Below are 14,134 nucleotides of genomic sequence, written 5' to 3'. Positions count from 1 at the left end.
TGGAAGGTGGTAATTGGTTTGTTTCAATAGGATCTTCACAGCAGACCTGTGAACAAATCCTTCGGCAAGGGACATAGTTCTTCCAGTGTGTGGGACTGCTGGCTGGCCTCCTCTGGTCTGGCTTCTAGCTGCTAACATATTCCTCGTCCAGTGGTTTGCAAAGACTCCCAACAACCAAATAAACAGGTGCCAGCATGTGTCCTGGAGCCCTTGCTGGGCACTGTGTCTCTGAGCTTCCTGTCTATTAGCAAGATGCAATGTTGCAACACATTCAAGAAGCTGCTTGCATGCAACTGAAAAGGTAGAGTTTTCAGTTCCAGTGGCAGCTAGATGAGACTTTTGACTACGTGGAGGGGAACATGGTCTCTCTACTGAAAGGTGGACAAATAACACAGCTTTGTTTCTTTGCAGTGGCTCTGAGAAAGGAAGCAGTGTGACTGAAACACCAGTGATCAAAAAGCATAACGGACTGCATCTCACACTCCCGGATGCTCATGATGCTGAATGTGGTGAGGAAACAAGATTTGTGCTTTCCCATCCTAAAAGCCTGCTTTTGTGTGAGAGAAATGGGGCTCTTTTTGTCAGTGAGCATGGTGGGCTGCAGATCTGTGCATGCATGCACTGCTGGGCAGGTGGCCAGGAGGTCCAGATCTGTCTCACAGGGCCATCTCTGCTACAGAACATTTAATTGGTTTGTCTGTGCCTTGGCTTCCCCATGCATAAAACAAGGAGACAGGTTCCTGCTTTCTTTTTCAAAGCTCTCCAAGGGGACCATGAAAGGTATTAGATAGGAGATTGCTATACTTCTGCAAGAACTGTGTAACTCAGTCCTTCTTTTTAACTCCTGGCCCCATCCTTCCACAGTCTAATAATTTTCACATGGCCTGATCAAGCCAGCGGTTGTGGTTTTAGAAAGCTGAGTGAAAATGTCAGTTCCTATTAGAGGGTGATTTGCTTTGAGATTTGTATATAAAACTTGTGATGCTTTAATATATGGGAAGTACACATTCACAGTAACAGACATAGCAGAGGGAAGTAACTGAGACATCAAAGCTGAGCTTGGCAGGATGGGGAAGAGACTTTCAGCGAGTGTTTCAGATTTGTGATTTTATCATAAGTCTTGTGATATTTGCTGCTTCCTTTAAAACCCCAACTCTCAGAATCAGATGATTATGTGAAAAACTTGCCTTTGAACTTTGAGGGTTTTTTAGTGAAGCAACTTTCTACTCTTGTGGATGTGTATGAAACACTTGCAAAAACCGAAACCCCCAAAGTCAAAAGCTGGACAAGAAGAATATAAAAGCCTATTAAAAAAAACCCCAAAACTAATACTTAAGTCTCATGCTTTGGGGCTAGAGAATTAGGGTTTGTCTGAGTCTTAAACTTGAATATTTGGAATTGGTAAAACTGAAGTCATATGCTTAGCATATATGGCTGAGATGGAGAAGTTCTTATGTGTTAAGTACATGACTTGTAGTAAACTATGTGTCCTGTTCTGAGCCCCTCAATTTAAGAAGGACTTTGAGACTCTTGAACGTGTCCAGAGAAGGGCAATGAGGCTGGGGAGAGGCCTCAAGCACAAGCCCTATGAGGAGAGGCTGAGGGAGCTGGGGTTGTTTAGCCTGGAGAGGAGGAGGGTCAGGGGAGACCTTATTGCTGTCTACAACTACCTAAAGGAAGTTGTAGCCAGGAGGGGTTTGGTCTCTTCTCCCAGGCAACCAGCACCAGAGCAACAGGACACAGTCTCAAGCTGCACCAGGTGAAGGAGAGGTGAGGAGAAAGTTCTTCACAGAAAGAGTTGTTGGGCATTGGAATGTGCTGCCCAGGGAGGTGGTGGAGTCATCGTCCCTGGAGGTGTTCAAGAGGGGACTGGACGTGGCACTTGAAGCCATGAGTTAGTCATGAGGTGCTGGGTGACAGGTTGGACTTGATGATGTCTGTGGTCTTTTCCAACCCCCATTTATACCCACTAATGGTTAAAAAGCATTGCAAAGTTAGGTCTTGAGCATACAAACATTGAAACAGCAAAGCATTGTTCAGAATGTATGCTCTTTTGTTTGCATCATTAAACCTTTAGGGTCTGTATTTATGACATCATAATCTGACTGATTCTGTGCAGACACTCATGTATGTTTTAATCTGTTTATTCAACTTCCCTTTTATTAGGCTTTGCTGGGACAGGTCTCTATATTTTGCAGAGGTCTTTTTTCTCATTATTTATATGACATGTGTATAATCTATGGCTTAATCAAAGAGAATAGGCCAAATTCAGCACAGGTGGCTAAAGAGGATATGCTAAATGGATATGTGCTGTTTGGCATATTAAAAATTATCTAGAAAAGGGAATAGCTATGGCATGAAAGTATCCTAATAATCCAAAATCATTTTGGATAGTCATCACTTGAAGATAATTGTGAAGATTTGTGAGATACATCCTATCATCCCTGATGCTGTGCAGTAAAGTAGACTTTCTGGTTTTTTCTTTGGAAAATGCTGTTTGCAGAACCCACCAGCACTAAGCATTACTAGGAAAACAACATGAACCCACATATTTCATTTGTCGTAGTGCTTTTGTTATCCATCCAATTCCCACCATGCTGCTGAAACTGAGTGGGTTATGGTACACATATGGTCTCTATGTAGTGCCCCTTTCCGAAAGCACCTAGGTTGGATACCTATTCCAGCCTGCTCTTAGCCTAGTTCTAGCATCCAGCATGCAACAGAGCAGCTGCAGTTCAGCAGAAAGTGCTGTATGCCGTAGTACTGCCTGCCAGAAAGAGCAAATGAACGTGAAGTACATGCTTTAAAGCAGCTTTCCACCCGTGTAAAATGATTTGCACTGCATACAGTTTGGTTTCAGCCAAGATGTACATTCCTCCTCCACTTTGAGAATGTAGGTTTCCATGCTAACACGGTTGTACCCACAGCAGACATTAAGGATGGGGCTCATACTGAAATTACACCATCCTCCTTAGCCCAGGACTGGCACTGGCTGGTTTCTGCAAGGATCTGAGGCTTGCTGCTCTGCAGGCTGTAGGTGCTGCTATTCTCCATCTGCAGAATGAAGGCAGCTGGGTCCCAGTTGAGAGCCTTTTTGACACAGTGGGAGGTGAGATTGGAGAGGACAGCTCTAGTGCCTCCTGCCCCTGTACCTTCCCAGAGCTGTGGTTGTGACTGGCTGTTTTGAAGGAGGGAGGAGGTCTGATATTTTTGCATCATTCTGTAACAGGCTCTGGTTTCCATTGTGAAATCTCTTGGGAGTGTGCAGCAGTATCGCTGCAATGCACAGGCACTCTGGGAGCTTGGGGCTTGGCGCTGAAGGGGGAAGCTTACAGTGACCGGGTTTGACACTGGCCTCTCCCTTGGTCAGACCACAATGGGATTATTTGCTGTGCCAGAATTTTAGGCTTGCTGTCAGGAAGATTAATTCCTCTATTTTCTTCATCTTTTCCTCTCTGAACCAGTGTTCCTAACTAAATTCACTCATAGCAGTCAGCTGCCTTGCTGATTTAGTCTTATTCTAAAATGCTCTTGCCTGGAGTGATTTAGGCTAGGGAATTCTGTGTTTCTTATAAGCCTAGTAAATCTGCTGAGGTACATTTCTATTTTGATGGCAGTTCCTTCATAGACTTGGTCCTTCTTAGCCTTATAACAACTCTAGAACGGCACTTAAAAATTGTTTAGGTATGTTTTGTATGGCTTATACGCAGACCTCATTACAACAAAGTAAATGTTGTTGTTTTCATGATGTCTTTCCAAAGAGTGTGGAGGGCTTTACTGTAAAATGTAAAGTTTATATTCTGTCTCATGGAGCTGTTAAAAAGAGAAAAAGGCTGTGCTATAATAACAAATTTGTGCAGTATCATCTTATGCCAACATTTGCAAGTGTTTTGAGGCATGACATTAAAGTTCTGTGAGACAGGTTTTGTGTTGTGGAGTGGGGATTTTTTAGCATACAAAGACCTGCATTTATTTTGGAAGAGACATTCAGAGACTTTTTTTTTAATGTTGCTTGTCTTTCTGGCTTCTCCCAACACCCTGAGGTCAGTGAGATACTCGTGTGATCCATGCCTACCTCCTGTCTTGGGGGACAGTGCGTGTTAGAGGTATGCACTTTCGTGGCTCCAGTAGCCCTCAGCCCACCCAGGGTCACTGTTTTGCTTGAGCAGTGACTCAGTCCCTTTCAGTCTAGAATGGCCAGGCTGGCAAAGAGCTCTTCCGGGGTTTATTTGGGCAAACAAGATTTAAGGAGTATTCCTGTGAGTAGTCCAGCAGAAGGAGGCAAGAACAGCAGTAATAAACATGCAGGTGTGGGCTGGAATGGAGAGAGCCTTTTCATCTGGCAGGTGTGTGTCCAGAAGAAGGTGTATCTATATCTGAGGCCAGGCAGGGCAGGGATGGGAAGAGATTAGATGGCCTCTATAGTTTGCATCCTTGTAAAGGCTGAAATGGAAAAGAGTATTAACTGCAAAAGTACTGGAATGCCAAAAGCTGTTAAATGCAGAGTCTCCACTGTAACTTGCTGAGTAACTTGGGTTCCCGTTTTATGGCTGTGGGGTTGAAGCCCATAGCAGTGGGCAGGATCAGTCTCAAGGCACAGACTTTTCCCTCTTGACAACTCGCAGCTAATGAAAAGTAGGACTAGCTAATTCATGTTCCATTGAGTGCAACTAGCTCATAGTGATATTCCCATGAAGCCTGCTTTTTGACAGAAGGATCATAGAATCAATAAGGCTGGAAAAGACCTCAGAGATCATCAAGTCCAACCTGTCACCCAACACCTCATGACTACTAAACCATGGCTTCAAGTGCCATGGTTTTTTGAACATCTCCAGGAATGGTGACTCCACCACCTCCCTGGGCAGCACATTCCAATAGGCCAATCACTCTTTCTGGGAAGAACTTTCTTCTCACCTCCAGCCTAAAATTCCCCTGGTGCAGCTTGAGACTGTGTCCTCTTGTTCTGGTGCTGCTTGCCTGGAAGAACAGACCAACCTCTTCCTGGCTACAACCACCCTTCAGGTAGTTGTAGACAGCAAGAAGGTCTGCCCTGAGCCTCCTCTTCTCCAGGCTAAGCAACCCCATCTCCCTCAGCCTCTCCTCATAGGGCTTGTGCTCAAGACCTCTCCCCAGCCTCGTTGCCCTTCTCTGGACACATTCAAGTGTCTCAATATCCTTCTTAAATTGAGGGGCCCAGATCTGGCCACAGTACTCAAAGTGTGGCCTAAGCAGTGATGAGTACAGGGGCAGAATAACTGCCCTGCTCCTGCTGGCCAGGATCCAGGCCAGAATGCCATTGGGTGCTTGCAAGAAACACAGATCCAGAAAGCCTCTCTGAAAGAGGACAGCCTTGGTCAAGAAATGTCATACCAAAGGTTGCTTTCAAAGCATATGCAATCAGGAGTCCTAATATAAGAATCTGCTTAGCCTGATTTCAACATGCCTAAAGGCCATATAATTTTTTCCAAGTTTGCCAGGCAAGAGACCTGTATTAACTCCAGAGTTACTAGATGTCCATGTGGCCATTTTCTTGTTGCTTTTGCGCTGCAAAGAAGCTGTCCATCTTTTGGATAGCTGAGGGTGAGCGCTGGTAGTTTTCCCTGTGTTAAACAACCTTTGTCTGACTTGAATTCAGTTTTGGTGACATTTCTCTCAGGTGGGGGTAGGGATGTGAGAGAGGAGTATGAGTGGGCAGGGCAGAGGGAGGAATCCTATACAGTGAAACAGGCTGCTGAAGATGGATCTGCTAAACTGTTAAATAGAATAAATTCTCCACTGAAGGCAGAATGGCTTTTACCATGCCACTAAAGCTGTAGCTGCTACATTACTGCACTGTCATCTCTTGGAACATTATATCTGGAATGTCATTGAAAATATGTAGGACTTGAAGAAATGCATCTGGGAAGAGCACATTTGCATTTTCCAAGGGAGCCGTGGGAGGCGCCTGTGCTGCAGGACTGCTCTGAAGTTCTCCTGCTTGAAATGAATGACATTAGCTAGTGGTGAGATAATGTGACAGATCTTTCCCGTAGCAGTCTTAGGCTTTGGGTACACTTGCAGCCTCCCCACCGCCAAGCCGCTCCGCAGGGCGGGCAGCACTGCCTTGGGTTACATAAAAACTGTGGACCATATCCTGGCCCATGCTGCACAGGTGTCTTGGCAATGAAGTGCAGAATGGAAACATGTCTTCTCTCGACCTGGCAGAAGGATAGGTCCCTGCTCAACATTCAGAGGAGCACCAGTGAGAGGACCATAAAGCTCTACCTGCTGCTTCCCTGGCCCTATGGCGGAGATGAGCAGAAGTGTTTGGCAGCCCTCTCTTGAGCACACTCCAGCTTCTCAGAGTGACCACTTAATGAGTATATCCCGTGACAAGATTTTTCCCCTTCTGGCTTTTCCCTTGTCCAGAGCCATCCCAACTTCTCTGAGTACAAGTTCCTAGGCCAGAGCTACAGGCTGGGGTCAGAGTGGCTGGAGAGCTGCCAGGCAGAAAGGGGCCTGGGGGTGCTGATTGACAGCTGGCTGAACATGAGCCAGCAGTGTGCCCAGGTGGCCAAGAAGGCCAATGGCATCCTGGCCTGCATCAGAAATAGTGTGGCCAGCAGGAGCAGGGAAGTCATTGTGCCCTGTACTCAGCACTGCTTAGGCCAACCCTTGAGTCCTGTGTCCAGTTCTGGGCCCCTCAGTTTAAGAAGGACATTGAGACTCTTGAATGTGTCCAGAGAAGGGCGGTGAGGCTGGGGAGAGGCCTTGAGCACAGCCCTATGAGGAAGAGGAGGGTCAGGGGAGACCTTCTTGCTCTCTACAACTACCTGAAGGGAGGTTGTAGCCACGTGGGGGTTGGTCTCTTCTCCCAGGCAAGCTGCACCAGAACAAGAGGACACAATCTCAAGCCATGCCAGGGGAAGCTTAGGCTTGAGATCAGGAGAAAGTTCATCACAGGAAGAGTAATTGGCCATTGGAATGTGCTGCCCAGGGAGGTGGTGGAGTCACCATCACTGGAGGTGTTCAAGAGGGGACTGGACATGGCACTTGGTTTAGTAGTCATGAGGTGTTGGGTGACAGGTTGGACTTGATGATCTCTGAGGTCTTTTCCAACCTTATTGATTCTATGATTCTATGATTCTCAGGGTGGCTGTGGTAAGAGAAAGTGGGACTTTAACTCCAGAAGCTTGTGGTCTACAAGGTCAGCCTGTAAGGGTAGATTCAGAATAATGCCAATCAGTGCAAGTCCTTCAGTCACAGTGGCTCTCCAGAGAAAGAACTTATCAACCTCAAAGTGGCATTAAACCTAAACATATTATAATATTTATTTCCCAAAGCTTTACAAAGCCAGCTCTGAAATCTCATTTTGTAGCTTCTTATTTTGTTACCATCCTCTTGATGCCTCTCTGGGAGGTCAGCTCACCAGTATGATCCTGCTTGCTGTACTAGGGAATGTGGTCTCTGCTGATGCATTCCTCTGATGCATTTGATGTGATGTTTTCTCCCACAGATGTGGGCACCAAGCGCTTCATACAGCACATACTAACGGTTAATTTAGTCAATGCACTGGGCTCCCTGCTCCCCAAGGTTAAATGAAAAACCACCTTGCATGTAAACCAGTAGAATAATATTGATGTCACTGGAAAGGTGTTTGCTGTGTGAGCAGTGCCAAGGTACTCTGTAATGCTGTAGTAAGGTTTTCCATTAGTGGGCCATGTTTTGCAATCGTGTGGTGACAGTGTGCTTATAATAAGTATTCATGGGAAATATTTGATGGCAGAGTACTGCTTTTCAGTGAGCAAAATACAGTTACTTTCTTGATGAATGCTAAGCAGACCTTTGTAAAATTACTGTCTGTCTCTTAATTCACTTGTTTGAGCTGCAGCTCACGGATGATGTAGTGGTGGTTTATTTTTCCTGTAAATTAACCTTTTATAAAACATGGTTCTCTAGTTGGTCATGCCACAATGCAGTGGAGTCCTTACTACATAAATCTGATTCAGTGAGCAGAGAATCAGACAAACTGCCTTAATGAGCCAAAGTAATATCCCAAAGAAGTTTAAAATGCATTATTTTGAAGGGAGGTTGTAGCCAGGAGGGGGTTGGTCTCTTCTCCCAGGCAGCCAGCACCAGAACAGGAGGACACAGTCTCAAGCTGCACCAGGGGAGGTTTAGGCTGGGTGTTAGGAAGAAGTTGTTCACAGAAAGAGAGATTTGCCATTGGAATGGGTTGCCCAGGGAGGTGGTGGAGTCACCATCACTGGAGATGTTTAGGAAGAGACTTGATGGGGTGCTCAGTGCCATGGTTTAGTTGATTAGATAGTGTTGGATGATAGGTTGGACTTGATGATCTCGAAGGACTGTTCCAACCTGGTTAATTCTATTCTATTCTATTCTATTCTATTCTATTCTATTCTATTCTAATTACTCTTGTTTGTTTGGACCATAGGATCACAGCGAGCCTCTTCCCTTGCTGCATCAAGACTGGAACAGGCCATGTCTGAAATAACTTTGCAAAGCAGTACAATGAAGCAGGGACCTGTGCAGCTGTGGACAGTTCTTCAACAAATTTGGTTGCAAGCTGGTAAGTGTTGGAAAATCTCCACATTTTTCCCTCCATCAGAGAATTCAAGTACACAAGTATTAACAAAGTATGTTAAATCAGTAGTTGCAAATCACCTTATTCCAGCAGAAAATCTGCCTGTCCAAGACAGTTTTTGACAGTTTCCTGTTCAAAATGTTTATTGATGATCTGGATGAGGGAATTGTGTGCATCATCAGTAAATTTGCAGATGACACCAAGCTAGGGGCAGGAGTTGATCTGTTAGGGGGTAGGAGGGCTCTGCAGAGGGACCTTGACAGGCTGGACAGATGGGCAGAGTCCAAGGGCATGAGATTTAAAACAATCTAAGTGCCAGGTTATACACTTTGGCCACAAAAACCCCATGCAGTGCTACAGACTGGGGTTAGAGTGGCTGGAGAGCAGCCAGGCAGAGGGGGACCTGGGGGTACTGGCTGATAGTAGGCTGAACATGAGCCAGCAGTGTGCCCAGGTGGCCAAAAAGAACAATGGCATCCTGGCCTGGATCAGGAATAGTGTGGCCAGCAGGAGCAGGGAAGTCATTGTGCCCCTGTACTCATCACTGGTTAAGCCAAACCTTGAGTCCTGTGTCCAGTTCTGGGCCCCTCAGTTTAGGAAGGATGTTGAGTTGCTGGACTGTGTCCAGAGAAGGGCAACACAGCTGGGGTGATAGGTTGGACTTGATGATCTCAAAGGTCTTTTCCAACCTGGTTAATTCTATTCTATTCTATTCTATTCTATTCTATTCTATTCTATTCTATTCTATTCTAATACCACTTACTTGATTCCATATAACAAAACAAAAATACTGGAATAGTGTGAATTTTTCCAACTTAACTCTATTTTTCCATAGAATATGCTTTTAAAGGAAGTGGGTAGGTAGTTGGTAGGGACAATTGTTTTCATTCTCCTTTTCCTGTATGCTTCCTTGTAATAAGACTGGACAAACCATGTATTAAATGTTATTTAGACTATGAACTTTCCAGTCTTTGCTGAGGCTTAGGTGAAAATTGTTAAAAAGACCAAATCCTCCACTCATTTCATCACTGACTGTTTTAATCTCCCAAGTCTTTGTAGGTTGCAAGTCAGTTTGAGACACTCATGCAGAGATAGAATGGAATGGAATGGAATGGAATGGAATGGAATGGAATGGAATGGAATGGAATGGAATAGAATAGAATAGAATAGAATAGAATAGAATAGAATAGAATAGAATAGAATAGAATAGAATAGAATAGAATAGAATAGAATAGAATTAACCAGGTTGGAAAAGACCTTTGAGATCATTGAGTCCAACCTATCACCCCAGCTGTGTTGCCCTTCTCTGGACACAGTCCAGCAACTCAACATCCTTCCTAAACTGAGGGGCCCAATCTCTCTTTCTGGGAAGAACTTCTTCCTAACATCCAGCCTAAACCTCCCCTGGCGCAGCCTGAGACTGTGTCCTCTTGTTCTGGTACTGGTTGCCTGGGAGAAGAGACCAACCTCTGCCTCCCAGGCAACCAGTACTAGAACAAGAGGACACAGTCTCAAGCTGTGCCAGGGGAGGTTTAGCCTGGATGTTAGGAGGAAGTTTTACACAGAGAGAGTGATTGCCCATTGGAATGGGCTGCCCAAGGAGGTGGTGGAGTCACCATCCCTGGAGGTGTTCAGGAGGAGACTTGATAGGGTGCTGGGTTCCATGATTTAGTTGGTTGGGTGGTGTTGGATGATGGGTTGGACATGATGATCTTGAAGGTCTCTTCCAACCTGGTCTATTCTATTCTATTCTATTCTATTCTATTCTATTCTATTCTATTCTATTCTATTCTATTCTATTCTAGTCACCAAGTGCCTCATCCAGGCTCTTCTTAAACATTCAGCAAAGATTTTTATGGCTGGTTTTGTGGGCCATTTCCTAGCAAGCAGACTTCACAATATGCATGTCATTCTTTTTGTTCTTATTTGACAACTAAAGCACCTTATGGAATGCATCGTCCTTTAATTACATGTTCCCTTAATGACTTGTGTATATGTGAATTGCAATGATGTGTTGTTGGCTTCAAAACCATTAGCAATATTTTTTGTAGTTCAGTTGATGCCTCTGATTTAAGGCTGCAGAGGAGGCTGGTGGGGAGCATAAAAAATGGAGTTTGATGAGAAATCAGGTGTCTGCTGTCCTCATCCTATAGATAGCTCTATGCAGTCTGCATTTATGCTGCTGTGTGGAAAGACAAAAGTAATAAAGACTTAGTGCTTTCTGTGACCTAGCTGTGAATTGCTGCCATTACTTTCCAGTGTAAATAGAGTGCTTTTCTCGAAGGTGTTAATTAATTCTTTTAGGTAGAGTTTATTTTTGTAAGCTGTACCTTTTCTGTCCTATTCAGTTGTGGTTTAGATCTATCAGATTTTTTTTAAATGCTTTGCTTTGTTTCATGCTAACTTTTAACTGGATTTGAATCAGGATTGATACTATGAAAATATGTACTGTGACTGCTTTGTGATTTCATTACTGAAGTCAGTTATTGCTGTGGATGCAGCTTAATGAGCACTTGGTGAGGTACTGCTCATCCTCTTCTCTCAGTAATGTGGATGTCTCGATAAGGGGATAAGGAGACATGCAGGTATTTTGGGTAGTCTTTCCTCTCTGCAGAGAAGGGCACACCACCTGAACAATTAGAGGACTTCTTGGAAGTGAATCAGATCTTACACTGTCCTTAGTGAGTGCAGTAGTCCAAAATGGTGTCACTGACTCTCTGTACTTTCCTGTCTCAAAGGAGGGGAAAGGAGGATCTGGTATAGTCATAATAAGTAGCTCCCAAAATAGAGACATTAAATGAACAACAAATTAAACAGCAATGCATGATTAAGAGCAGTGGAGGTAGTCACAGGCTTTTGTGTCACAGCTCACCCAGAGTTAAGAGCTGTGGAAAGCAACAGGCGATTAGCGTATCACTCCTGATACCTGCTCCAGAATCCCTGCATATTCGTGAAAGAGCTGCATCAGAATGCTGTAGGTTCCCATCAGGTTTAGCTTGGACTTGTCCTTTTTCAGTCAGTGACTCATCCTGTGACTCTAGGCAAGTTGCCTGACTCTTTCGTACCTCAGCGTGCTATCTCTAAAGGGAAAGAATGTTAATCTGCCTTTGGGAAATGACTTGGGTATTGTTTTTGTTGTCGTTAACCCTTTAACCTTTAGAGTGTGAATCATATATCTTTAGATAAAAATATTACAATTTCCTGACCTCTTACCGTTGTAAATTTATAACAAAACACCTGTCCTTTTCAGACAGAGGATGCAGCTTGCCATGTCTCTGTGTGTGGCTATGGACTTAGAGCACCAGGCTGCAGCTGTGCCTCTGGGTTCTGTTAGTGCCATTACAGTTCCCGTGCCTCCCTGTATCCCCAGACATGAAAACGAATGATACCAATTTGATTTGGTCAGAGCTTTCTGCACCGACATTAGAAAATGGTATACAAAATCAGCTATCCCATAGCTATGTGAGGCTGTTCCTGTAGCCCTCCAGCAGCCAGGCCAGGCTGTGAAGCCTACATACACTTGCCAAAGGGACTGTTAATGGGTGCAAACTATCGGATGTGCTCAGGGGAATCCTGCAGCTGCAATAGGAGCTTCTGTCTTGTAGAGAAACATCCTCAGTCCCTTGGAGCTGCTGGAGAGCCCTTCTTGTGCTCCCAATGGATCTCACAATTAGCACCTTTAATATTGGCTGAAGGCCAGGCTGTGAACCCTGTGCAAATAGTTAATCTCTTTTGTGCTGTGATAAAGATACTTATTTGGCACAGAAGAGGTCTTAGACTTAGTGGGTTTAATTGTAACTTGTCTGGGTTTATGACCAGCACAACTGAGTAGGGAAGATAATGAAGGAGGAGGTCTGGGAAGTAATCTGCTAAATCCAGTTGTGCTGCACTGTAATGAATGCTGAACCTTGTCTTTCACTGCAACAATGCGTAGTAAACTTTGATGAGGTGATTTTTTCAGACATTCTGTAAGCAACCGAAGAGCTACTCAATGAATCTGTGGCCTGTGGAAAGAGTCCTCTTCTTTGCTTTCACACAGCAAAATAGAACTATGAATTCTCACTGTTAATCTTAAATCCAGACATCTCTTTTAGAATCTGTGGGGAGTACAGTCATCTGCAGCAGGGAACTTGGAACATTTCCTCAGTGGGCTTCCATGTCTTCCTGTTTTCTCTACAGGTAGTTACAATCAGCTCTGGAAGAGTACGAGCTCTGCTGTCCCCAAAGACTAGAAAGGTTGTCCACTCCCTACAGCGGGCATGCTTGGAATAGCAATAGGCACACTTTGTTTTCAAGGGCTCTGCATCAAGGACTGTTAACACAGCTTGTCTAGTCCCGTTTAACAATGCCTTAGTCCTCTTGAAATCTAATGGCTTCTTAAAAGGAGAGAGTAATTTTGTTAGACTTCAACATTAATAAGTCTAAACCTTGCTCTTGGCTTCAATTCTGAGAAACTGTTCATTTCAGGTGGTGCTCAGGAAGGGTGCTGCAGTGCACATGCTGTGGTGGTGCACCTCCAGAATAAGATGCTCCATATGCTCATTTCTCCCTTTTCTGCTCTTCATGAATGAGACCTTGACTTCAGCTTTGAGAAAAGAAACTTCTGTGGCACTAGTAATGCTTGTCAATTCCTTCCACGTCTTGTTGCAGCAAGAGCTGCAAGAGGAATCAGAGAGATTACTGGTTGCGGTGCTTCACGTGTTACCAAGAGAACTGTCTAACCTAGGAACTGTTTCTACCCCTTAATTAATTTTAAAAATCATTCCGATACTCCTCAGTTTTGTTTAGAGAATACAATTGTGCTGTACTAGCCATATGCTTTATTTATTCAGAGCATTTCAGAACGCTGCACGCTGGGTTTAACAAGGATTCCAATACTCCAGCTCCTGTTGCTATATTATTTTAAGCTTTACTTTTAACTACAATGTCGACTTTGTTTGTCTTTACTAGTACTTTATATCTGACAATTTAGCTCCTTGACTAACCCAATGCTTTACCAAATATGGCCACTCACAGCAAAGTAGGTCTGGTAATTTGATCTCAGATTGGCTAAATGCCTGCTAGGCACAGTCTCTGAACCTCACCAGGTAGACCTAAGACTAATTTAAAGGAGCATTTGAAGAAAACCAACTAGGATAACTGTTTCATGTAGTCCCAGCAGGACTGGAGTGAGCTGTCTGCTGTCTCTCTGCAATATCCTGAAGTTTACCCTAGGAAAAACTATTGTAATGAACATGCCACAAACAAGAAATGTGCAGGGAGCCAGTGTAGGCAGAGGACAGTGAGCTAATGGAAAAACATCTGCTCCCTCGAGTTATGTACAGCAGGAACTTTTTTTTCCCCCCTTCACAAAATGCTTGGGATTGATTTATTTTATTCTGCATGGGCCAGTTCCTGGGAAAAAGCTGTGTTAGAGGGGCTGGGCTTTGTTCCACGAGAATGTGTTGTTGCAGCTAGGGGGCTGGCCTGGAGCTGCACAGCAGGCACCTTGGCGGGAGCCAAGAGCACAGCCAGGCCCTCCCCTGCCCTCAACTGACCCAGCACAGCTTG

At 44.5% G+C, this 14,134-nt stretch overlaps 1 protein-coding gene across 2 annotated transcripts in view; it reads left to right on the top strand.

Moving 5' to 3' along the window:
• TTC7A (tetratricopeptide repeat domain 7A) overlaps positions 1-14,134 on the top strand; it is a 235,259-nt gene that overhangs the window by 164,089 nt on the left and 57,036 nt on the right. For both annotated transcript variants that reach the window (XM_054162437.1, XM_054162436.1), the window contains 2 exons: positions 412-509; positions 8,435-8,569. In XM_054162437.1, the coding sequence (XP_054018412.1) occupies positions 412-509; positions 8,435-8,569 (233 nt within the window). The remainder of the gene's footprint in view (positions 1-411; positions 510-8,434; positions 8,570-14,134) is intronic.

This window comes from Dryobates pubescens, chromosome 6 (genome assembly GCF_014839835.1).
Source record: "Dryobates pubescens isolate bDryPub1 chromosome 6, bDryPub1.pri, whole genome shotgun sequence".
Lineage (NCBI taxonomy): Eukaryota > Metazoa > Chordata > Aves > Piciformes > Picidae > Dryobates > Dryobates pubescens.
This window is presented reverse-complemented; position numbering and strand designations above follow the sequence as displayed.